General features: G+C 35.9%; 3 protein-coding genes across 5 annotated transcripts; 1 reads left to right on the top strand and 2 right to left on the bottom strand.

The window, feature by feature from the left end:
* Nucleotides 1-1,064: 1,064 nt before the first annotated feature.
* Nucleotides 1,065-4,465, bottom strand: LOC108732064 (ATP-binding cassette sub-family F member 1). Its single transcript, XM_018462687.1, has 5 exons — nucleotides 3,888-4,465; nucleotides 3,211-3,436; nucleotides 2,386-3,031; nucleotides 2,069-2,247; nucleotides 1,065-1,719 (listed from the first exon to the last, which is right to left on the bottom strand). Exons 1-5 carry the CDS (start codon nucleotides 4,328-4,330, stop codon nucleotides 1,225-1,227), a joined length of 1,989 nt encoding a protein of 662 aa, XP_018318189.1. The 5' UTR covers nucleotides 4,331-4,465; the 3' UTR covers nucleotides 1,065-1,224.
* A 129-nt stretch (nucleotides 4,466-4,594) lies between these two features.
* On the top strand, nucleotides 4,595-7,484 carry MKP-4 (dual specificity protein phosphatase MPK-4). Of its 2 annotated transcripts, none has more exons than XM_018462689.1 (2): nucleotides 4,595-4,999; nucleotides 6,123-7,484. In XM_018462689.1, the coding sequence occupies exon 2, from the start codon at nucleotides 6,133-6,135 to the stop codon at nucleotides 7,165-7,167; it is 1,035 nt and encodes a 344-aa protein (XP_018318191.1). In that variant the 5' UTR covers nucleotides 4,595-4,999; nucleotides 6,123-6,132; the 3' UTR covers nucleotides 7,168-7,484. The 2 variants fall into 2 exon arrangements, with proteins under 2 accessions (XP_018318191.1, XP_018318190.1); XM_018462688.1 differs by having other exon boundaries at nucleotides 4,596-4,873; nucleotides 6,123-7,228.
* A 1,393-nt stretch (nucleotides 7,485-8,877) lies between these two features.
* On the bottom strand, nucleotides 8,878-17,538 carry LOC108732066 (aristaless-related homeobox protein). 2 transcript variants are annotated; one of them, XM_018462691.1, is made up of 4 exons: nucleotides 17,249-17,538; nucleotides 13,372-13,690; nucleotides 11,681-11,856; nucleotides 8,878-9,474 (listed from the first exon to the last, which is right to left on the bottom strand). In XM_018462691.1, exons 2-4 carry the CDS (start codon nucleotides 13,496-13,498, stop codon nucleotides 9,025-9,027), a joined length of 753 nt encoding a protein of 250 aa, XP_018318193.1. In that variant the 5' UTR covers nucleotides 13,499-13,690; nucleotides 17,249-17,538; the 3' UTR covers nucleotides 8,878-9,024. The 2 variants fall into 2 exon arrangements, with proteins under 2 accessions (XP_018318193.1, XP_018318194.1); XM_018462692.1 differs by having other exon boundaries at nucleotides 17,256-17,538.
* Between the last annotated feature and the right edge of the window lie 7,223 nt (nucleotides 17,539-24,761).

Below are 24,761 nucleotides of genomic sequence, written 5' to 3'. Positions count from 1 at the left end.
TCGAAACGTCTGAAAATTATCTTGTATACATTTGAATTATAGAATATAAATAGTTTATAGCGCACTTTACTCTCATTTGTCTATTTAGTGAATTATTTATTTTTTTTTAGTTATATCGTTAAAGCCATCACACGTACAAAAATTTTAGTCGCAATCGTAAGGCCGTAAGCAAATCGGCCAATCACAGTCGAGCGTTTTTAAACGCGAGATCGTAATTTTGATTGTGATTGGTCGATTTACTTGCGACCTTACGATTACGACTAAAATTTTTGTACGTGTGATGGCCTTTATGATAGCAACATATATTCTTGTATTCGTTATATAAGGCTTATTTTTTAGCTGAATTGTTTTCTTGCACATTTTTTCTCTTTTTCTCTCTAATGTGATGAATCATGCAAGAATTTTAGCTAAAAAGAATAGATCTACATACATTATACACCTATCATTTGTAACTGTGCTGTATTATTTTTTATATTTAAAATGAAATAAATGTGTAATCAGGAAGAAAAAAGAATGTGTAAAAAGTATTAAAACATTCGAACAAATCTTTATGAGTAAATCTTAAATATTGCAAATAATTGTAAAGTGACTATCAATTGAAAAGTTTGCAAGTTTCACGTTCAATATACGTCTCTTCGATGAAATTAAGAGAAATAATTTATCACACACATATAGATCAAAGTTGCGGTCCACTTGACGCTACAAACACTTCGAAGCATTCTTTGATTAGTTAATTCATAAAATTCTTTGTTCTGATTGGTCGCTCAAACACTTCGAAGCGTTTGTAGCGTCAAGTGGACCGCAGTCCAAACCTGTCCAATTTAAGTTCCGGAGTCAAAACGCAAATCGACGTAAAAAATTCAATGTAAGATTTTAAGAACTATAGTGTTGATAAGCGTTTAGATGCGTATCAACACTTTGACAATCCTCGGAAACTTATCCACATTGAATTTTTTTGCGTCGATGGCTTCGCGTTTTGGCTCCGGAGCTCAAATTGGACAGGTCTGATATAGATAAAGTAATTTGGACTAATTTTTTAAAATTAACTCAAATTCTATGTTGTTAACAATTTATTTTTTACACTCGTGCAAGATATTTATAATACAAAATTCGGATCCAGCGTTTTTAGGAGAAACGAGCGTCCATACGAAGGCTTCGCGATCAGTAATCGCTTTTATATTATTACAGGCCACCAAAATATCAATTATGCTAATTGGTCGACGATTATTGTAGAACGGCAGCGTTCGCAGCTATACTGGGATTATTGATGACCTCTCCCAGGCTCTCGAGCAATTCTTTTCTATAGTCGTCGAAATCGCCGTCGATAGCATTAATCTGCTGGTTCTCAATCACATAGAGACAGCATTCAGTATCTCGAATCAGTCGTTCGTCGTGCGAGACGATGATTACACCGCCCTTATACTCGTTAATGGCGTCTGCTAGTGCGTCGATAGATTCTATGTCGAGGTTGTTGGTCGGCTCGTCCAAGATCAGCACATCCGGTGCATTTAGACAGAGTTCGGCCAACGCAACGCGTGCCTTTTGACCACCCGATAGATCTTTCATCTTGATGGTGTGCGCGTGAGAGCTGAGACCGAAAGTGCCCAGCTGTTTGCGTGCCTTTTCGTATGGAAGATCGAATAGTCGCATCAGATATTCCGCCGGAGTCTCCTCAGCAGTTAAATGCTCGCCAGAATGCTGGTCAAACCTTCCTATCCTCTGTAAAATGTAAATTAACTTAGAATAATAGATAATATAGATATTAAGGGAAAAAATGAAAGATAAAAATATTAAAGTGAAGTGCTGGAATGGTAAAGTAATCGTCTGTTAAATAAAAGATCTGAATTCAATTCCCAATTTGATGTTACTCTGTATATAATACAAGAAATTTTGCTTGGAAAATATTCCATAAATGTAAATACTTCAATAAGTATTACAACTTTTACGAATCGAGATTCAAAATAATAAAATATTAAAAAAAATATTTTATTATTTTGCAGATTAAACGATCAAGTTTGTAAAATGAAAATAATGATTTATTGTTTAATACATACGATCTTGCACTTACCAGTCGATGATTCTTCGTGATTTCTCCTTTCTGAGAAGTTATATCGCTCATTAGTAATTTTAAGAAAGTAGATTTACCGACACCGTTAGGGCCCAATATTGCTACTCGAGAACTTAAGTCTATACCAAAGTCTGCGTCGATAAACAATGATTTTTGTCCTTCGTATCCAAATGTTACATCTGCGAGAAAATAAATGTACAAAGATTTAACTTGTATTTTTGTTATGTACTGATTTTCTCTGTTTATTTCGTATTGATTTTCTTTTTCTAAATATAACTTGATAAATAATTTAGTACATGGAAGAACTAATTACATACTTTGAAGACCGAGAATTGGAGGTTGCAACGGTGGAGGATCTGGAAAACTGAATTTTACTATATATTCCCTCGGTCTTTGCAACAGTTCCGTGGGCCCGGTATCCTCCTCCTGTTTCTGCATCTTTGTTCGATTCTTTTCTTGCTTTCTCGTCAATGTCTCTTTTTGTTTCTTCTCAGCCTGCTTCTTACTCTGTCCAGCCGCTTTGAGGTCCTTCAGACGTTTTTCCTGCTTCTCATATGCCTTCACCATTTCCTTTCTTTTCTGAACATACATCTTTTTAAACATGCTATAATTTCCCTTGTAATAGAATAATTTTTGCTGATCTAAGTGTATGACGTCCGTGCAAACATTATCCAAGAAACTCTGATCATGCGATACAACTAGCAGAGTCTTCTTCCAGCTTTGTAAGTAATTATCCAACCAGATAACTGCATTCAAATCTAAATGATTTGTAGGTTCGTCCAATAGTAACAATGTGGGTTCCAGGAAGAGTGCTCTCGCGAGCGAAACACGCATTCGCCAACCACCAGAGAAGTTCTTCGTCGCACGATTTTGCATCGCACGATTGAATCCCAAACCGGCGAGAATCCGTCTTGCTCGCGGCTCTGCTGAATCTGCTCCAATAGCTTTTAATTCATCATACACCTGAAAATAATATATAAATCATATTTTGTACAAGTTTTCAATAGTTGCAATCTTCTTTAAAGGAATATGAGATTTAAAACACAAAGATAAAGGATAAGAGAAGATAGATTATCTTTTTGTATATAATTTATCAATTTTGTAGAGAAAAAAATTTTAAAGTTTATAAAAATAATGATTACCTCTTGCAATCTATTCTGCACGCTGGTATCCCCTTGCTCTGTCAATTCTTCTAATTTCTTGCATTCTGCCTGAAGCTCTTTGCACTTCACATCGGCATTGAGTACCACTTCTACAGCCGGAGTATCATCTGCTATAACTTCTTGTTCACAATACAGGACATCTATCGTAGGTGGGATATTAAAAGCTCTTTTGGCTATATGACGAAGCAAGGTAGTTTTGCCATGACTGCAATAAAAAGAATATTAAATGTGATATAATCTTTTTATAGGAAATGTTGCTTTTTTATACAAAATCAAAGTCTACTTGTTAAATTACAAATTGTAAACATTTGAATAAGGAAAAATTCTTAAATTTCATAAGTCTTTCGATAAGTGTTGCTTACAATTGATTGCTTTATAATTGACCTGTTTTTTGTCGCTGCACTAGGATTATATTACAACTTTTCTTTTTGCTTTTATCTTATTTCTTGTCAAATATATCAAACATATACTTATTTCATTTTAAGAGTGCAAAGAGTATAGACTAGTTCAACTATAAAAAGAAACCTTATATATATATATATTTATATATATATTTCATTTTAAGAATGAGGGTACACTAGTTCAGCTACAAAGAACAGATCTTATAGCAATTTCGATTTCTCAGATACGTTGGATGCAGCAAAGCAAGAGCATACCCGTTCGGTCCCACAAGGCCATACCGCCTACCCTGCGCTATAAGCAAGCTGGCGTTGGTGAAGAGCTCTTTGCCCTTGGCCGCTATGCTGAAGTTTTCCACCTTGATGTCGACCGCGTTATCCAGTTGCTGATTACCGCGTTGCTGTGTCTGGCTCTGCGAGATCGTAAAGTTGGATTCTAACTCGCTGTGACCCTGTCCACCTGCCTTCGTCAGCATCTCCATCGCCCGCTCGTACTCCTGTTGCTTCTTCAGCTTCTTTTTCTCCTTGTGCGTAAGCTTCTTGGTCGGCGTTTCCTCTTGGATCTCCACGTCCGCGAGCTTTGTCGCGATATCGTTGGTCGCGACATCATCGGTCGCGACGTCGTCGGTCGCGACATCGTCGGCTGCTCCATTCTCGATCGCGTCGACCTTCTTGTTCTTACCTCTGGTTTTGCTCGACATCGCTCGCGCGATCGTCCGATCTCCTCCGCAGCCCGTACGATTGCCAGCTGCCCACAGTGCTCGCACGCCTTAACCTAACCTCACTTTTTCCGCGTGCGCTACACATCTAGCGACAGCAAAGAGGGCGAGGTGAGAGTGAGAGGCAAGAAAAGATGGCTCCATTCGACACGTGACGTCATCACATATGAAAACGCAACAGTAATTTTCAATGCTGCCAACTTCGCTTCTTTCTTTCACCGGCAGCCGCCAGGCGAGTCAGGCCTGGCCAAGCCTATTTTCGAACATGCCGAGCAACGCCGAGTGATATGTGCACAGCTGATTTTGAAAATTGTGTTTTTTTACATTTTCAATGACAATAATGTCAGACAGCGGCAATATTTCGCGATTAAGTATCATCGGCTCGTCGCATAGAACCGAAGGTTCTCGAAGATGATTTAACTGATCCCGTCCTCTTTGACGCCCGTCGGACTGCAGCAGGTGGAATATCCTGCGTGTGTTATTTTGTCATTCGAGATATTTGAGTATCGAAATCGCGAGCACAAAGTGAGTTGCAAATCAAACGACATATTTCTTCCATATGCAAGATATGTTCTCCAAAGTAGATTTGATTGACTGTTAATACTGTGTCATATATTTTTGTCGGCAAGAATAACCTTTTCTTTTGTCCAGGCAAGTTCATTTTATACTTTGCACCATTGATTTCGTGCATATCGCGACAGCCAATTACTGCGCATTCGTCTTTGTCATCCTCACACCTGTAGTGCCTGTCAAATTATTTAGTGAATTCGATCACTCCGTATTACACTGGATTAACATTCTGTGGATTAACTGCAGAAATGATATTCCATTTAAATGATTAGGAAATGACAGATTCTTCTCACAACAGTTTCTGTTTGCAATTTGCTGTTGACAGGCTTTGTTAGCAAACATGAGTCTTAATGTCGATATTAATTTGCCACATTTGACTCAAATCTGTTTGCAAATTGCTAATATATTGATATTTTATTTATCAGACAAACATTCAGCTTTATTACTCTGTAAGTTATATCCTGTTAATATTTTGTTTAGTTATGTATTTAGAATCATACATGTTTATTCATCTTTATAATGATTATTTAATATAAATACAAAATAAGAATTAAATAATTACTGTAGTTATAGCACGTATAATAAACATTTATTTTCACTTTTTAAGCTCCCATTCTGTTCCTTTTCAAATTATTATAAGTATTTCCTGATAGAGCAAAATGTTAGCAATTTGAGGCCAAATTGGCAGCAAACTCCATCAGATTTTGACTACAAAACCATAGCCATCTGTGTCTGTATTTGGCTATGGATTTGTTGACAAAGCCTGTTGACAAGTTATACCAGCAGATTGGTGGCAGAAACCGAGCAGAGTCTGCTCGAATCGGGTTCTGCTCTCAATCTGCTGTCAGGTTATACAAGACTTTGCTCGGTTTCTGCTACCAATCTGCTGGCATAGCACGTCTAGCAGGGTTTGTTATATTTCTGGTAGTAATTTGCTGACAATGTCAGTGATAATACAAATTCTGTATACAGTTGGTGCCTTTCTGCAATCAAAAATTGGTAGCAGGCTCTGTTCAAAATCTATCTCCACAGGCTTTGCTATCAGAGTTGTAAATATTATTTTAATGTGGAATGGGTTATGGATTAATGTGTAATCTAGTTTGGATGTTTTAAAATAGAAATAAAAAATAATGAAGTAGATAGCAATCTTAATTATTAGATTAGTATTTAGAAATACCCTCCGTAGAATCGCTCATGATTACAGAGTGCTGAGCATGGCGCAGGAAGATACAAATAAATTAACAAGAGAAGATTTTGACGCTGGTCCGTGCAGCTTTGATGAGATCGAGTCAAGCTTGTTCCTGGGTAATCTCACGGCTGCCACAGATGTCGACTGGCTGAAGGAAGCTGGAATAACTCATATACTAACAATAGATTCATGTCCGTTGCCAAGAAAGATCCAGGAACGTCTCCCGAATTTAATCATAAAGTATATACAAGTGACGGATATGCCGCGAGAAGATCTGCTAACGCACTTTGAAGACTCCTATGATTTTATCGATCGTGCCCTTGACAATGGTAGGGTACTGGTGCACTGTTACTTCGGCGTGTCGCGATCCGCTACCGTAGTGATCGCGTATATCATGAAGAAGCACGAGTTGAGTTTCGCGGATGCGCTCCAAGTGGTGAAGTCAAAGCGTCGCTTTGTCGCGCCAAACCCTGGCTTCATGGCGCAGTTGCGGCTCTACGAGGATATGAGCTACGGCGTCGACAATACTAACGTGCAGTTCAAAATGTATCGGTTGCAGATCGCCGCCGACAAAGTGCGCAAGGCTCGCATTCTTCCCCAGAGCTGCATCGACTTGGTGAAGCCAGACCCCGCGCTGACAACCGTGCGTCCCGAGCCGTCGGTTTATCGTTGTAAGAAGTGCCGTCGCATCGTGGCGAGCGCCAGCAACATTTTGTCTCATGCGCCGCGCGAGAAGCAGATCTGGCGACATATCAGTGCCAAAAGCGCCTCCAAGGACGGCGAGAGCTGTGACAAATTGATCCAGAGGAGAGACGAGTCGGCACGAGTCGAGCTCTGCGACAAGATTTACTTTGTAGAACCATTGGCCTGGATGCCCGATATTACACATAATGTTGAGGGGAAATTAAATTGTCCTAAATGTAATACGAAACTTGGTTCGTACAGCTGGATCGCCGGCAGTCAATGTCCCTGCGGTAGTAAGATTGCACCGGCTTTTTATCTAGTGCCATCCAAGCTCGACTGGAGCAATGTTGTGCAGAATGTTCAAGTAACGGTATAGTATTAAGGTACGGAATAAAAAATATGTTGGAAATATCAAAGCAATTAACTTTGGATGAATTTATGGAGATGGAAATATTGAATTTTGTATTTGATGATAAAATTTTCCAAAGGTTTTAAAGTTCTTGATGTGCTAAAGCAATACAAATCAAGGAAAGCGTAAAGATGTTAAATAAGCGTCGAATACTTTTTAGACGCTATAATGTTTTGGATGCCTTGTAGGCATCCTTTTGATGTTTTTTGAATGTTTGTCTTGTTAAATTATAATATCATGTTATGGTCCAAGATGATTGATGTAGATATTGATATTTAATCCTCGGCAGGTAATATATATCTTTTTAAGCTGTTAAATTTTTTAAGTCTCAGTCATTCCATATAAAATATCGCGCGCGTTCCATGTAAAATTAAGAAAATCCGTTAAAAAAAGAATTTTAATCATATCACTTTATGAATGTGAGGTCTTGCATTATTTAATTTTAATTACACCAGCGTTTTGTGCTACGAGATTTAAGAAAACTTCATAATATCTGCTGAGGGTTGAGAATAATGCATTTTAAGAGTGAGACAAAATACGGATACGATCAATATATACCGGTTGACTATATTCTAATCCTGTGCCAATATATATTTCGATATGTGTACATATATACATGTATTTGTTACATATATCTATATGTTGTGTACTTTTCTGATTATATATATATATATATATATGTATATATCAGTGAGAAAACATCCCCGAAGACGTTCTCCGATCTCAATGTTTTTATTGCACACGATGTTGTCTTTATCTATACCGTCTACATATATCTGTGTAAGGCCGTAACTCCGTGTAGAATACCGTTTTCTGTATTCTGTATTTAAAATATTACGATGTTCTAATATAATTCCTCATATAACTTAATATGCTATTTTATCGACGGGAAAAAGAAGCGCTATGACTTATTTACTCGTTACCCTGTATGTTCAAAACTTACAGCTTAAACCTAATCTAATCAGTTAATCATTATTATTAGTTATAAGGCACACGGTCAACGTTGGACTTTTACCAGCGATAATCCATCGAATATCAGAATTATCCCTCTTTGCATATAGCCCTAGGGACGCCAGATGCTGCGCGAGATCATCTTAAATCGGCTACGATATCAAATATATTCTTAACAGTCAAGCTTATCTTTGGTTTGGACGATTCGAGCGAACTTTCTAGTCACTTTTATAAAGATTTCGATAAATGATTCTTCACGCGTTTGCGTCACATCGTTTTTACAGAATGATATTGAAGCAACTCGAACGGTCTATTCCGCAAGAAAAGAAAGTCGTTAATAAAATCGTAATAAGTGTTCCAGTCTTCGCGAATTTATAAATGAAGAGTCATGTTGTGCCGAGACGGAGAATCTAGAAATAATTCCTAAGAAACAGTCGCTCACGTGTCTTATGTAAGTCTTGTAACTTCGAGAAGAAAGAACAGTTTTTATACATGGAAAGAACGATTTTGCTGAAGTATCTAAAAATTTAGCTTATATAGATCTGAAAATAATTTTGTTAACTCTCATCAAAATAATTAAACGCTCAAACGTTGATGACAAATACTGCAAAAAGTTTTAACATTTTAGCAACTAGACATCCTACACAATTATTTTGATGATCCAAGAAAATTATTTTCATATTTAGCTAAATTTTTAGATACTTAAGCAAGACCATTCTTTCCGTGCATATGTATTTTTTTCTTCGAAAAATATCACTCTTTTATAATTTAAGTCCGATTTCGGAAGCTTAAATTCCCTCGATCGAAATTACATGTTCAGAGACTTAAGCGTTACGTTTTCGCGTTTTGAAGATTCGATTTCCGGGGACAATGTCACATACTCGCGTGCATCGCTGGATACGTTGAGCCATAAGGATGCGCTCGCAGCCTCAGGGCGCTCAGGCCGTTCACAGCGGTTCCGTCGAGAGTGCCGTGATGGATATCGGCCTGATGATGGTGGTATGGCGGCAGGCTCATGTTCGCCAGGCCGCCGTTTGCAGCGAAACCGTGACAACCGGCGGTCGCGGCGGTTTGCACCGCGTAATGCTGCGGCGTCGTTCGCCAATAATCGCCGTAAGAATACTGCGCTGTTACTTGAGTGGTAGCAGCTGCGCCCTGTGACGATTCCGCGTTGCTCTCTGTCGGATGCTGCGGAGGATGCGACACCCTGATAGGACGTAGCGGTAGCGCGGTCTCCATTTCTCTGCCTGCGGAGACACCCCGGCTCATCGCCGAGCTCCGCTCGTTCCGCCGGAATTTTGCCCGCCTGTTCTGGAACCACACCTATGCAAAAAGGACGACATAGTGCTTCGCTGGTGCTCTTATTTCTGTTGTCAATTTTTAAAGAGTGAAATTCTTTGGAATTGAAAGAAATGGAAAATGTTAAACATTCTCTGCACACGAATAGAATGATTGCGTTTTTATAAACAATCAATATCAATCAGAATAATATTTAGATGATTTAAAAAACCAGGTATCTGCTATTTCTAAAAATGTCTTGTTATTTTTTAAATTTTATTCATCTTCAATAAGATTTATTTTTAGAAACAATAGATATCTTGGTTTTTTCTTTTATCATCTATTATCCTGTACATTGGTCGCGTATACATTATTAACAAAATATGAACTAGAGTGTCAAGAATATAATATTGCGATTTTATTGCTATAAAAGATAAAGATATTTGCGCGAAAATAAAACATAATTTAAAAAAATAAACTATAAGAAAACTGAATGCGTAATAATTATTGCCACAAATATATCTAATGCAACTAATTGTAAGTAAATTCATAAGTGAATTTAATTGTAATTCACTCAAAGGATTAATGCTTTTTAAAGTTGTGCATGCATGCTTTAGCATTTCTTCGGGCTAGTTCACTCGAATTTGCAGATTTTAATTTTAATCGTTTATGTGTATATTTATTAATTTAGCTTCACCGATTAACGCTTCATTGAGTTTCTTACGGTCTCTCAAACGAGTATCCGTCTCTCAAATGAATTCTACGAATTGAAGTCTTAGAGTATATAACTCAAATAAATCCGACTCAAAGGGCCATGCCGCCTTTTAGGAATATCTTCGAAGAAAATCTAATGGATCCGACATGTCTAACTATCACAAATACTCTGATATCACTCGAGGAAGACCAAGCCATAAGCAAATAAATATATACGATTTGAAGAACATGCTCTTCGTCAGAGAATCACCTCTTTTTCCCGAAAAACCTTCGTTAGAAATACTTGATCTACTTTCTCACGTTATTGACGCTTCTCATCTTACGTTACTCCAAAAATCTCGCGTCTTCGACCGGGCTCGACGGAGACGCGGAGGGAGCGGGAGAACGGAAGGACGCGGCGCGCCGGCCGAAGACGGGACAGCGTGACGGCTCCTGGCAGGCGTACCGACGACGCAGACAGACGCGTGTACGCGGCATGGACCGCTGACGACGGCGACGGCGACGCGAACACGTGCTCGACGCACGACGTCGGAGCGCGCAGATGCTGGAACGTGCGTCGTCGTCCGGCTAATCATAGCTCTCTATCTTTCTCTCTCTTCCTCCCCCCCCTCTCTCTCTCTTTCTCTCTTTCTCTCTCTCTGCTCTGACAACCTGTCTCCTCCGATTTTCTGCCTAGCTGTCCGCGACCTCCACCTTCCGCCGCCACCTCCTCCTCCACCTCCTCCTTCATCTTTCTTCCCCCCGTGTTACTGACGATGCGTTGCGTTTGGTACAAGAGCCTAACACATGTGCACGTCGTGATACTTTCTCGGACAGCTAGTCTTCTCGGTTACCGAGTGGAAGACAGCTTCAAAGAGCGGTCCGCTCGTTCTGTGGGTCGGTTGCTCGGTTGAGCATCTCGAAGCGGCGGTTTATCGTTCCGCCACGTTCCATCATCCTCGTATAGGGTGAATGAGATCGAACATTATTGAGAATGATGCCCTTTCGGTGTCCCAATATGATTTTCTATTTCTGTTTATTTAATATAATATTTTCTGGATTTCTCTATTTAGTTATATATAAAGCTAGCAATATAAATGAGACTATAGCATAAATGTGTTTATTAATTTAGAAAAGATAGTCAATGTATCAAATATTTGTCGGACAATTTGAAGAAATAATTTTCTAATTGCTTCAATTCGCACCAAAAAATTTTCGCTATTCATAAGTTTCATGAGTTAATATAATCTAAAAAGATCGCTGCAGTCCTCAGATAAAATATTCATTATATGACTCATTCTAGAAAGTAGAAATATTAAAATAAAATAAAATGGAACAAAATGCTAGAACTTTTTATTATATTTTAAAAATGTATATAAGAAGTAAAAAAATAAATCTAAAGAGAAATTAAATTAATTATTTTCTTATAAAAATATCTAAACAGATTTCTGGTATATCTGATATGTGTTGAAAATTTATGAATAAATTTATTAAAAGAAAACATTTATTTTTTTACACTTATCCCGAGCTACCGTATTGGAACAATAGATTGCATTACCTGCACTCTAGCCTCCGACAAAGACACCCTGGTCGCCAATTCCTCACGGACGAAGGCATCCGGATAGTGCGTCTTCTCGAAGACTCTCTCCAACGCGGCCAACTGTTGCGCCGAGAAGGTAGTCCTGCTTCTCCTGGGTCTTCTGTTCCCAGCAATAGAAGAGGTCTCGCTGCAATCTGCGAAACAACAGTAATCAGCAATTATCAGTGACATTTCGTTCTCAATCCAGCTTTTGAAATAATTATAAATTCCTTTTTTCTTCTCTTGATAAAATTACATATTTTCCTATTAGATATTTTTAAGTATTTATACTTTCTTTAACGTACTATTATTATATGTATATTTCGTATTCTTCTCGCGGAGCAACATACATTTTTACGCGCGCGAAAAATATATGACTCTATCGAAATCTGTTATACATATGAAGAGCAGAATTCCAAAATGCATTTTGTCCAAAAATTTCATTTTTTTAGTTTAATATTTTTAGCAATTGTTTATTAATTTTGTTTAATATTTTACATCCTACTGATTGGCATATTATTATTTTCTGTAAAGTACGTAATTTTCTTGTGTGCGAAGTTTCTTTCTTTCTCGTTTTCTGAAAATTACAAATTTTGGACAAAACGCATTTTGAAAGTCTGCTCATATATCTTTCTAGCATAATTGAAGTATCGTTCGCAGAACGAACGTCAATAGAATCATATTTTCGTTGCCACGAGAAGAATGCGAAATTATTTTTCTCGATGGTCTCTATCGCAACAGTGAAACGTGCGGTTTCGAAGATGCCGCTTGCGATACCGGCGGCCTGTACCAAAAAAAGGAAAAAGAGAAAAAAAAGAAACGCACGCGCGCGGGTCGACTAACAGCCGCAGCCATTCTTTGAATGACTCCACTATACTTGGGCATTCATCAAAGCGGTATAATGCGAGCAGCATGACTGGAAATGCGTGATTTCGATGAAATCAAATGCGACGTAAACCGCGGATTACATGCGAAGGGACGTGATTAAATCATACGCAGTAGATGCTGCGTTCTCGTGTTAGTAACGCATTTTCCATATTCCATAAAATTTCGTTCAAATAAATTGTTAATATAATATATATATATATTTACAAATCAAAATTATAATTATAATGAAATTTTAGTTACAAAACAATAACATCGAGTAATTGTGCTATATTTGAATAATTAGTGATGAAAATAATATAACAATTTGCAGTTTTCTACTCGCAAGTTAGTACCAGAAAACTTCCATTAAAACTTCTTCAAACTTTACACGCTTAATTAATAATAATTAAATATTTATTTGTGTTATTTAAATATCAATCTTTTGAATATCAATTTTAAGTATCAATCTTTCATATCGATTTTTTACTTATTATTGTCAACTCTCGGTTTAAATAATTTGAACTTTTTTTTGGCACAAGCAAAATTTCTCCAAAATAAAGGAGGGCGGAATCTGATTTCCCTTCTTAAAATCGAAAAAATTATTTGGTAACATAATAGAGATGTTGAAGAATAAATTATTTCACAATTTTTAAAAACCTAGAACAATAAAAAAAAGTTGAACTAGACCCAGATTGCAAACGGAAGAAGTAAAAATATGATTGAAAAACGGAGGATTTTAATCAGATAATTAATAACATGTCATTTGTTACAATGATATAAAGTACTAGTTTTATATTCCTTACCCAAGGAGTGTGTCGGCGTGGATAGCAAGCGTGAGACCGTGAAATCCTGTGGAGTGTGCGAATTCGCTAATTGCGACACTATCACGCTATTGTTCGCGCCTTGTTCCACGTCCGTCGCAGCTAACATTTTTTCACCCGCGCTTTCTTCCGGCGCACTTTCCCTCACATCGGCATGACAATCAATACGATTCCATTGCCAAGTTCTCCGCTTTTCTCGCGGAGTCTTCAATTTTTTAACACATCCTTCGTTTCCCGCGTATTTATATCATCGGCCGCGTCGACGTGAACATCGTCTCAATTTCGCGAGATAAAATCTCACCTGTGAGGAAGAATGAAATTTCTATACAATTAGATTTGAATTAACAATGTAAAGTTATATTTTTACTATTGTCATATTTTATTATTAGCAATGAATTGCACTGTACTACATTATTCAAATACGATGTAATCCGTCTCGAAACGAAGCCACGACTAGACTTGCGGTTTAATTTCATGCGACATGATTATTCAGCCGAGATCTCAAAATATCAGCCAGAAATATAATATTAGCGAGGCTCGGAATTGTAGTGGAAATTCAAAATACGAGAAGATAATCTGGACGAGCCAATTCGCAAATACATATAAGATGCATGCGTATGAGATGAATCCGAGATGTGTGTCAAGATGCGTGTTTATATTGTTCTATTTTGAATGATATTCAAGTAAAATATGGTTTATAATGTAAATATTGTGAGAAATGTAAATATTGTACGTTCACATACTAGTATTCTAACTGTGACATGCTAGCACGATGTCAAACAAATTTCCAATAACATATAGATAATAATAAAACTAAAGGGAAGATCTAGCGACACTACGAACCTTTTTATATAAATTCGAAAAGACAGTAATATTTTTCCATGTGATTATAATTTCTGTCTGGTTATACATCATGCATGCTTGTATTTTTTGATAAAATAGAGTAAAGGGAAGATAAGAAATATTATAATATATATTATATTGTATTGATCAACAATTTTTTTTTGTGTGTTATGATCAATTGAATTTTTATATTAAATTTATTTATTAATTTTTCTTTGAAAAGGCGCTTACAATAAATTGAATGAAATTTTCCTTCTGTATATTTTCCATGCATTATAATAATATAATAAAGGTTAATATTATTAATATATTGATAATAATAACAACATAATAATTTATAATTTGTTTTCGTAACATAATTAGTCGATTATATTATATTTAGAAAGTCAATGTCAATCATACGAGAGTTGATAATAATTTCTCCTCCTTTATTTCTAGCGAATCAATTTGCAGCATTTGTAATCTTTTTCCATTTAAGGTGCTATTTATAAAATGTGACATCGAAATTATAGCGATCGGCGTTATGAATTATGGTCATATTTTACTGTAACATTATATTTGCAGAATTGGCTTGGCTATATAGCATGTATTCTCGTCACACGTTTAACATTAAATCGGATAATGCTATTTATCTCACGTTGACCCTGAACGCAATCTTCGTATCGGGCGATTAAAATTTGGAATTGGACGTCCGCATTTAGCACTAAGAGTGGGGCTAAATAAAGTTGTGATGTATTAGAATCTAGGTCTATTCATAATTTGAACGAAGTAGGCAGGCAACAAGATGATAATAGTTCAATGCAAAATAATTATTCAAAAATTAATTTTTTGAAGTTAACTTTAAAATCTTAAGAACATCAACCTATTTTTTCACACACACAGTTATGATTAATTATTTTAAATTAAAATAAAAGAAAATATGTATGCATATATGTTAAACTAGTGCATTAAATCTTTTAATGAAAGACTCCGGAAAAAGCGGCATCTATACAATGAAGTTTCAAAGCGTAAAATTTAAGTTTTAACTTTTAAACTGTAAGAAATTGATCAATCATAGGTGATGATTATTCTCCTCACATTCGATTTATGGTCAATTTCTTACGATTAAAAATTTTTAAGCCTTAAAATGTCATTATCAGACACCGCTTAAAGGGTTTCATCGATTTAACGTATGCGATCGTTAAAAGATAATTATTTATGGCGATGCGGGATATGCGAATGAAACCGACACGTTTATGCGTAATTTGTTTCGGGAAATGTTAATTAAAGCATTTTCGAGCTCGAGCGTGACGGTGCAATTAGGGCCACGTGCCAGCGGCTGCAAAGTGTTCGCAGACTGTTCGAAAACTCGTTCATACTTCAACCGTATATAAATAATTCTCTCTAGTATATCTGTCTTGCAAAATTTAACCGACTCGAATATATAGACGCAAATACCTTTGATAAAGTACAATAATTTAATATCGTTTTCGCGATGAAATATGTTCTTGGCAATTTAAGCATCTTCCACTGTATGAAATTATAATTGAAACTATGTAATAGACATTGAAAAGTTGTGAGTAAATAAATTTGAAGAGAACGCTTTTAATTTAATTATTTTACTTGAAATATAAAACAAAAGTAAGTAGAACAAAAATTAACACCTTTCCAAAAGTTTTTACACCTACAGTTTTTTTAATAAAATGATCCGACAAGAGAAATAATCAACAAATGTATATAACAGAAAAGAATAAAATTTCCAGTATCACTGTTAATATAAATTAATTTTATATACGTGTACAGTTTTTATTCATAAAACTTATAATAAATTATCATTTTATTAATTAACTGCAATCGATCATTTTAAAATTATTTCTAAAATCTCAACCTCAGGAATACGAATTGAATTATCTCCTTGTAAATTATACTTGTCACAGATGCATATTTTATTACATTTATGCCACGATAATTCTACGAAGAGATACATATTAATACATATGTCCGTCAATTTCCGATTCATCATACCCGTCTGGTTACATATTCAAATGAAATTCGTCTGATTTTCTCGCTATTGGAAAATGTGCTAATTTCGATATTTACGAGCATAATCAGGAGATTAAAATCCGCGCACGCGTTTCGAGTTAATTACGATTCTTCGCAGGCTTCTGATTCTCAGGTTCACATTCGTGTGGTCCTGTATTTTCTCATTGCCTAAATAATAATTAGAGCGGTGATTTTTTTTCCTGAAGAAACTCCTGGCTGTCCCGACTATCATTTATTAATCTTTGGATCCTTTCCTGAATTGTGTTAAAAAAATTGATCCTTTTTTCCTGCCTTAGTTGGTCGAATAATTAAATGTATTATGCATGTTGCTGATATATGTAGGTATATGTCACAGTCAAAGTCAGTTAAATTCAATAAATGTGTAGTCACTTTCTAGTCAATGTATACATTGACTACAGCAGACTACAGTAAGTGTATATTGCATTTACTGAGTTAATACTTTGACTGTGACACATATATAAATATTAAATATGATATTCATAATTATATATAAGTAATATTATTACACTTATACGAAATTATAAATGCATATCTGTACAAATGAATTTTTCTCGAATAATAATGGACTTCTGAAAAATCTCACGTACTTGAATTTTATGCTAGATCACCAATGGCCTAGCTGAGGTGATTCTTATCGAGTGTCGATTAAACTTATTAACCTTTAAACTGCGGTACCCGCCAATTGGCATTTTATCGCGCGACGACGATCATAATTTGACCTCAGCTTTGATCAGCGATTACTGATACGTTATTCTAGATATTTTTTGTTTTTCTTCACTCGCTAATTCTTATGTCAATACGATATTAATAAAATCGAATAAATAAATTAATAAAAATCGAAAGAATATAACTACAACCTATAAAAATAACTTTCAATCAATATAATTTCACCCTCGCAACTTCTTTTGAGCTTTGATGAAGTTTGTTAGTATCTTATGCTTGTTAACTTCGATCATAAAGTTTCCTGATATACCTGATACCTGGTACTCGCCGACTACCCCACTTTCGCTCACGCTCTTTCACCAATTTCCGCTGGACCAACTTTTATCTCATAAAGCAAACTTGGCAAAAGTTCTCTATTCACTTCTGAACTTAAAGGATCAATACACGTCCGGCACAGATTTCAATTTGCGTTAAACACGTTATGACTGTAGAGTCTGCAATTTTTTTTCCATGTCGGCGTTACAATGCGTCAATCGAGGTCTCGTGAGTCTTGTCTGATCGCGGGACCGCGCTCGAAAACGAAGGCGTCATTTTGCTCTCGAGCAGCCGAGATGCCAACTGACTTGGCCGAGTTAAGACATACTTAAAGGTCCTCATCGGTTCTCTATCTTTCTCTTCTTCTCTCGTTCTTTCGCGTTCTCCGCAATCTTCTCTTGGCTCATGCTGCGTCGCTCGTCGCCGACGAGCGGAGGGAAATAGAGCGTTTTAAGAGTAGGTGGAGATTTCTGTCGCAAGCTCCACCTTCATTAGAAGCTCATTGGTTTCTAAATGGCTACCGAGGGCCTTAGAGGCGGAAGGACGTATGTGTACGCGCTTTTATTAAGATGCACCGCAACGCACATAATGCGGTGAGGCAATCGATTTATTTTTGTCACTCTAATGCAACATGTTCCGGGCAAATATGTATAATTGGATAAAACGCAAAAGTTTCCTTTTTAAAAAAAGATTGCGAAATGTCAGTTTTGTATGATGACTAATGTCCATTTCTGCCAATATAGTTTAACTTTAATTTTGGTTCAATTTATTCTTCATCTTTTTCTAGTTCTAAGATTAGAAAAAGATGAAGAATAAAATGAACCGAGGTTAAATTAATGTAGTTAATCTATATTGATGCATAATTCTATCAAAACTGAGTCTAAAAATATTATGATCTAATAATATTTAGTATGATTTATATAAGAGTTAATACTTTTGTACGATTTCTCTTGATTAGTCTTCTTAACTATATACGTCATTTATAATTTAATATAAGATAGAGTTTTCGTTATACGGTATCTTAGAAAGTTAATTATTATTAATTGAACGGAAATTTGAACAGAACAGATAATAAAAGAACGAATAAATCATTCATCGTATCGTTAAAGTGTTAACGATATTAGCGTGTTAGCGATGATGTATAGGCGCCGGCGTTCTCGTGGTTTCGGCTTTCAAGGATATGTTCCAGCAGTAATTTTTGTAAACCAGAACACAGGTCTTCTTCATCATCTTCTTCCTCCTCATCCTTCTTCTCGCACCGGCGGCTGGTATCTCGTTACATAGGGGTGTCGTGTATCCTTCACAATGTTCAATATACAGGGTCGAGCCATTCAAAATGATCCGGAAAGAATAAACGCAGAGGATCTTGTTATTCATTTTTCTTGTTAGCTGATAGCTCTTCTGTCCCCAACTTAGCATTTTGACAAAAGATGTTCCAATTAAAAAAATTAATGGTCTTCTATAACATGTATTTTTAATAAGAATATTATTCATCACTATAGAAAGAAATTATTTATAATAATATTATTGTTCTTGTATATTTAAAAAATTTTTTTAGAACAGATTAAAACAACCAGCAAATTTCTAAATATTAAGAATCTCTTTAGTAATTTTTTAATTTTTTATTCATAATTTCATTAATTTTATAACAGCGATTCCCTAACATTTGTAAATAGATTTTATGAACTTCCAAACAATTGTGATTTATTGAAACGTTGAAATACGAATGTCAGATTTGAAGGGGATCCAAATAATTCTTTCAAAAATTTTAGTCTTTTTTTCTACAGTAATAGCACAAAAACTTCAGTTTTTTATGACTTTAGTAGAGTCAATAAAGTAGTACCTTATAATTCTTTTATAAAAAGCTGGGACGGAAAGGCGCGATTAATATTGAGATCACGGCGACTTATATAAATATTAGAGTCGCAAGAATATATGTGCCCTTTGGGCATACTAGGAAAAAAAATATGAAACTCACCCCTGAATTGTAAAATGGATAAAGATCGTTTTTGATCCCTTGTATATAATCCATCGTTACACCCCAGACATTGTTTGCTTGATCGGCTGTCTCCCTTTCTCTCTCTCTCTCTCTCATCTGGTTCCCAATGTAAGATCGAATATCAAATAATACGAGCCCTGAGAAATTTCTTTCCTTCTTTTCGATGATTAATACGACTATGGAACGATTTTTCAAAAGTATAATGCCGTAAGTTGAGGTGAGATTGCGCCAGCGGAAGAAACTTTATGACACAGTAAAAATATTTTTAGGATCTTCCAGTGCACTGTTTTGAAATCTTTTTTTCCCAGGAGCGAAACATTTTTAAATAGAAACAATATTAAACGGATAAATAGATATACAGGGTGACAAAAAAGTTTGCTAAAGTAGGTGGTTATTTTAAATGTTAATTACTATTTTTGATATTTATATCATAAGATATAACTAGCAGTTTAAAGTTTGTTTTTTTGTGTAAATATATATCAGTAATAATTTGATAAACACAAAACTTTTTCATATAAATTTTTTTGTCACTCTTTATGTATATATAACTTTAATTAATTTGCATCTCAAAACTTTTATATCCTCCTTTTCTCAGTAACTGATGAAGTTCACAGTTGCGTTTGATGATACGAGGGAGAGATAAATTCAGAAAACAATCCTCTGCAGTTTTCAATCACGTGAAATTAACGCTTTCGTTTGTAAAATTAGAATGCACAAACACAGTTCCGTCGATGTAAAGAAATTGCGCGTAGCAAACTACTCGTTTTATCATTACTGTTGCTCATGACATTTTTATCATGGCGTCAGAATGTAGAAGAAATAGGATAGAGAAAAAAATAGTAATTTTATGGCGTGAAACGGTCGAAGTGCATTAAAAGCCGGACGACTGAGTGCCGACAGCTGACCGCGCTGTAGGGAACGTTGCAAAGTTACGCACTCTTCCTCTCGACGTTAATGTACGAAAGAAGAGTGACTATAGTTTGAATGCCAAGCATTAATGCGTAATGCTATGGAATTTATTTAGTATTCAAAATTAAATTAAATTCTTTCTTTGAAAAATTTTTATCAAATTTCGAGAAAATAAGCAAGTAACTAGATTTTACATTTCGCGTAAATTGTAGCAAAATTTATTTCAACAAAAATTTAAATTATATATTGTTTGGAAATATATCGTATAATATAATTGATAGATTAATTATATAAATATATTACTTATTGTGAGAAAATATCGTTCAAAATTAATTACGATCCATTCAAGTTTAAATCGTTTTTCAGAATGTGTGTGATTTCGGAGTTATTCTGTACTACAGAAAATAAAACAATGTCATTGGCACACGTGGACACACGAAACAATTGTATCATCCCACAATTTTATACATGTTACAAGGCTTTTACGAGCCAAAGTCACTCTGGCTGTTGGGTTCAATAAAACGTCCACCGACCACTTTTAGGAGCCGTTTAAAGTCAAATTATTTCGGCAATAATAAACAGCGAAAACCCACGCGATGTCGTGCAAGTCGATTCCGCGACAATTAATGAACACTTAACGCCACCATCACTTAAAATAATCGCGTTGTTCACTTCCGCCGCGAGACTCTTCGGACTCATAATTCCGCGCTAAGATAGCAGTATATAATTGTAAGTTGTGATCGTCTATTTTTCGCAGGAAACGCTAATAATCTAGATTGAAAACAGCATTTTACGTACAAAATGATTTTCTGAAACCAATGTTTCGATGAATTTGGAACTTACATTTGCAAACATCACTATGTAGATTACTAAGATTCAATCATTAACACAATTACAATTGATTATTCGTTTGTCACGCTTGAAATGTAATTATAAACTGAAGTTGAAAATAACATCACAAACAAATTACACTGATCGTCAATTTTAATAATGATGCTAATAAGCATCTTAAAACATTGCGAAGAATTTATTGCGAAACGTTTTCACCTCTAGGATTTGAATTTGAAACTCTCGACTTTTTTTGAGATGGGCGTCTTACTAATGTGACCATCGAGGCAGACGGAGATATTTATCTCAATAACTAGTAACTAGTTAAAATAATCTTGTGTTGATTCATATTCGGCATTATTTAATTTGTTAGATTTAATCACTTGAGCATATTTCATTTATTAATTTTGATTTTAAAATAATCATTTTGTGCATTTTCTTTTGCATCCGTATTTCAAGACCACTCAGAGGTAGGTATTGATATTCCGTTAAAACATGTGAAGGAGGCGCACATCCTCACGATCGCCTCCTTCATCTCGCCTCTATTAAGATCTCTAGGATTCACAGTGCGAAATCTCTCAAGACTCTTCCCGGTTCTTAATTCGTGCTGGATCTCCTCGTTTCGTTATTCGGGATATCGTCTTATTTTCTCAAAATGAAAGAGAAGAGATATAAGCTCGCAAGCTCTTGCCGTTCCAGCAGCGACGAGACGGACGGGCGCGCCGCGACGCCGTGACACGTACACGTCGCACGTCGTCTGCCGGAGAATTATTAGGCGGGCCTGGAGCATTTTCTCGTGGACCGTGTCGTTCCCGTGCGATGACGTCCGTCGTCGTTGTCGCCGTCCGGCACTTTTGTTCTCCCGCAGTCGGTACTTCTTGTCGCCTTCTTTCTCTCTTTCTCTTTCTGTCGCGTTCTTTAGCCATGCGATCAAGAAACTCGAAATCTCCTGGAAATCTCATCGTTCAGTAGCACCCTCTGAGTCAGGACACATATACAAAAATATAAACAGGACATAGTGAAACCTGTAATAAATCTGTCACAACGTTCGTGAAAAGTGAACGGATTAGAAGAGTTGATATAGGACTCCATTCTGCGAAGACGAATTTATTATCTCTGATAAACACTAATTAAATTGGTTTCAAGAAGGCTTTGCTAAAAATCTAGTTATTTCTTAATTTCGTACCAAAACTTGTAAAATTGCTATAATTAATGTCATTGTTCTATAAGAAAGCATTTTAAATTTCTGTAAAAGCTGACTTCCATTTTTAAAAATTCTGTAATTTCTCATTTCTTTCATCTCGAATAAAATTATTCTTACTCTTTTAAATAGAAAAATAAATCAACGATGCGTGCCATCCATCGAAGAAGAATTCATGTTTTATTTATAGAAATGGATTCGTCCTTCTCCGTTGATTATTCTCCCCGCATACTCAATTGCAGGATTTAATTTGCAAAGCGTGTCCGACTATTCGTTTCTTCAATTACCGCGATTTCAAGAGAGTTTCCGAATTAGAGAAGCCAAGGCAATGGTCCGTGAGAGGTCTCGGGGACCGTGTTGTCGCGGGGCCTGGTGAGAGTGTCTAACGTTCTGTAACACAAGGAGGGGTCGCGTGAAACCGCATCTGCGGTTTTCTTCACTACCATGACGTGATGATCGTGGGCCTGTGGAGTCGTCTACATATGTACGAGAACACGACAAGCACGTGGAAATGCCGTTTAAAGCTATTTTCCATAACATTTCCATATTCTCCGGATGGTCACTTCAACTCCGTCGACGACTTTCGGTCACCACCTTGCGCCGTCCGTCAGTAATGCGCAAAGTCTGTTGCGTTTTATTACAGTTACGGAGCGACTGTTACGAAGCGACTCAATACGCACCGGGTGCAAATTACGCCAGGTCAGCTCCTTACTTGTCAAGCAGCAAGTAAGTTCAATAACGACGATCCTTGAAATTCTGCATTTATTTAGAATCGTAGAGTTTAAATCAAATATATGTGAACTGTCTATATCAAAGAATTTGCTGCTTAACGAATTCTTAACGGACACGTAAATGGAAATTTTAACAAATCTTAATGAACCCTTAATTAAAAATTTTGAATGTTCTGTGAATTGATTTTATATAACGACTCGACGTGTTTCTTCTATTGCAATCAAGTATGATGGCGACGCTGAGAAACGTTACAAATCGATAAAGGCTCCAGACAGTCTGTACAATAAGTCATATTGTCGCGAGTCTCTTTTCGAATTTGCCTTTTTTCGCGAGCTCGCGAGGGGAATACCGACGTGTAAATGCACCGTGACGCCTTAAATTTCGGCAAAGAACGATGAATTCACGGCGTGGAAAGCCGAGGTGACCATTGCGCGACCACCGTGAAGCCATCGCGTTAAGGACGATCAAAAGAACAGGGGGGTCTGAGAGCGTAGACGATGATTTTGGCAGGTCACTAACGGTCGGTTCGTCGTTATAGTTGCAGTAGCAATCTCATTGTAAAAAAAAATAGGTAACATGAAAACATAAATCTGGTTTGTAAAAATTAATTTGGAAAGAGTTTTAATAACTTTTTTTAGTATGTAGCTTACAATTTTTAGAATATACAGCCATTAAAAAGTTAGTGGTGTACGTAATTTTTGGTTAAAACAGTGTAGTAATTTATTTTTAAAGAAATATAAAAAATATTGTTATAAAAGAAAAAATATTAAAAAAAGAGGAAGAGAGAAAAAAAGGGAAAAAAAAGAAATTAAAAAACCAATAAAATCTTTTAAAAAATTTTATATATCTAATATAAAAACATTTTTGTATTGTTTACGATTCATATAAAAACAAGTAAAATAATCTCGGATTTCTTAACAAATAATAAACAAGAGTGCTTTCATACCTGTTATTGATGCCTGGATAAATAAAGTAATTCGAGTCGCTCCAAATCTGATGATGGGGAAGGGAAAGGATTCTATAAGAACTGTTTTAGATGGTCGAGGACAAGCACCGGTTCCTGAAACGCAAACGAGAGGTCGACCGCAAATGCGGTCATCCACCACCGTGACGCCATCAAATTAAAGCGTCCAAAGAATTCAGTGTAGATCTCATCGCGATTGTAAGTCCTCGTCTAAAGAAATTGAAGATAATACTTGGACCATAAATTCTAAAAAAACTGGATGGCTATATATTTTCTCCCATCACTCAAAGAAAGGACCGTGCAACAATTCAAACTGATTTTAATATGTACATGTATTTAATAAAAATATAATTATATTAATTTTATTACTTTTTTTTTTATTATAAGAATTGACGCGATAAAAATAATGTAGTCTAATTTAGATTTGATGATAAAGAATCTTGAAAATCAGCAAAAAATCATGTTTTTAATCAATATGTAATATAAGATTAAAATATTTTTTTTTTTTAATTAGGTTTTCGAGATGAACAGAAGCTTGTAAGAGTCACAACAAAATCGAGGATAAGGCCAACAATTCCTGTTACCGTTCTCAAGAAGAAAAAGCGAGGAAAACTGAAAAATCTTTTCAGCGAAGGGTGATAAATAGTGCTCTATCTTTCAGTTCATCCCTCGTTCGGCCAATTATAAAGCTCATACGTCATTCCCACTAATTAGTGATGGAGAAAACGACGTCTATCTCGGAGAAGTGCACAACCGTCACTTTGAATTCTTTTTCTTTCTAGCATTTAATTTTTTTCGCATCCACATGAGATGACAGAATGAGAATAATTTTACGTGTCATCCTATGCCCGGTAAATATCCTGTCGTCACATGTT

The sequence above is a fragment of the Mycetomoellerius zeteki genome, unplaced genomic scaffold (genome assembly GCF_001594055.1).
Source record: "Mycetomoellerius zeteki isolate Tzet28-1 unplaced genomic scaffold, Tzet1.0 scaffold145, whole genome shotgun sequence".
Classification (NCBI taxonomy): Eukaryota; Metazoa; Arthropoda; class Insecta; order Hymenoptera; family Formicidae; genus Mycetomoellerius; species Mycetomoellerius zeteki.
The sequence above is the reverse complement of the archived record's forward strand: the minus strand, read 5'-3'. Positions and strand labels throughout refer to the sequence as shown.

Bases quoted from the DNA above. Each gene is read 5' to 3' on its own strand.
- LOC108732064 (XM_018462687.1), bottom strand. From the start codon at position 4,330: ATGTCGAGCAAAACCAGAGGTAAGAACAAGAAGGTCGACGCGATCGAG. The intron at 3,437-3,887 runs GTATGCTCTTGC...TTTTTATTGCAG, and splicing joins GGCCTTGTGGGACCGAACGG to TCATGGCAAAACTACCTTGC. The intron at 3,032-3,210 runs GTAATCATTATT...TATTATTTTCAG, and splicing joins TGCAGAATAGATTGCAAGAG to GTGTATGATGAATTAAAAGC.
- MKP-4 (XM_018462689.1), top strand. From the start codon at position 6,133: ATGGCGCAGGAAGATACAAATAAATTAACAAGAGAAGATTTTGACGCT.
- LOC108732066 (XM_018462691.1), bottom strand. From the start codon at position 13,498: ATGTTAGCTGCGACGGACGTGGAACAAGGCGCGAACAATAGCGTGATA. The intron at 11,857-13,371 runs GTAAGGAATATA...GTTGTTTCGCAG, and splicing joins CACGCCGACACACTCCTTGG to ATTGCAGCGAGACCTCTTCT. The intron at 9,475-11,680 runs GTAATGCAATCT...CTTTTTGCATAG, and splicing joins TGTCGGAGGCTAGAGTGCAG to GTGTGGTTCCAGAACAGGCG.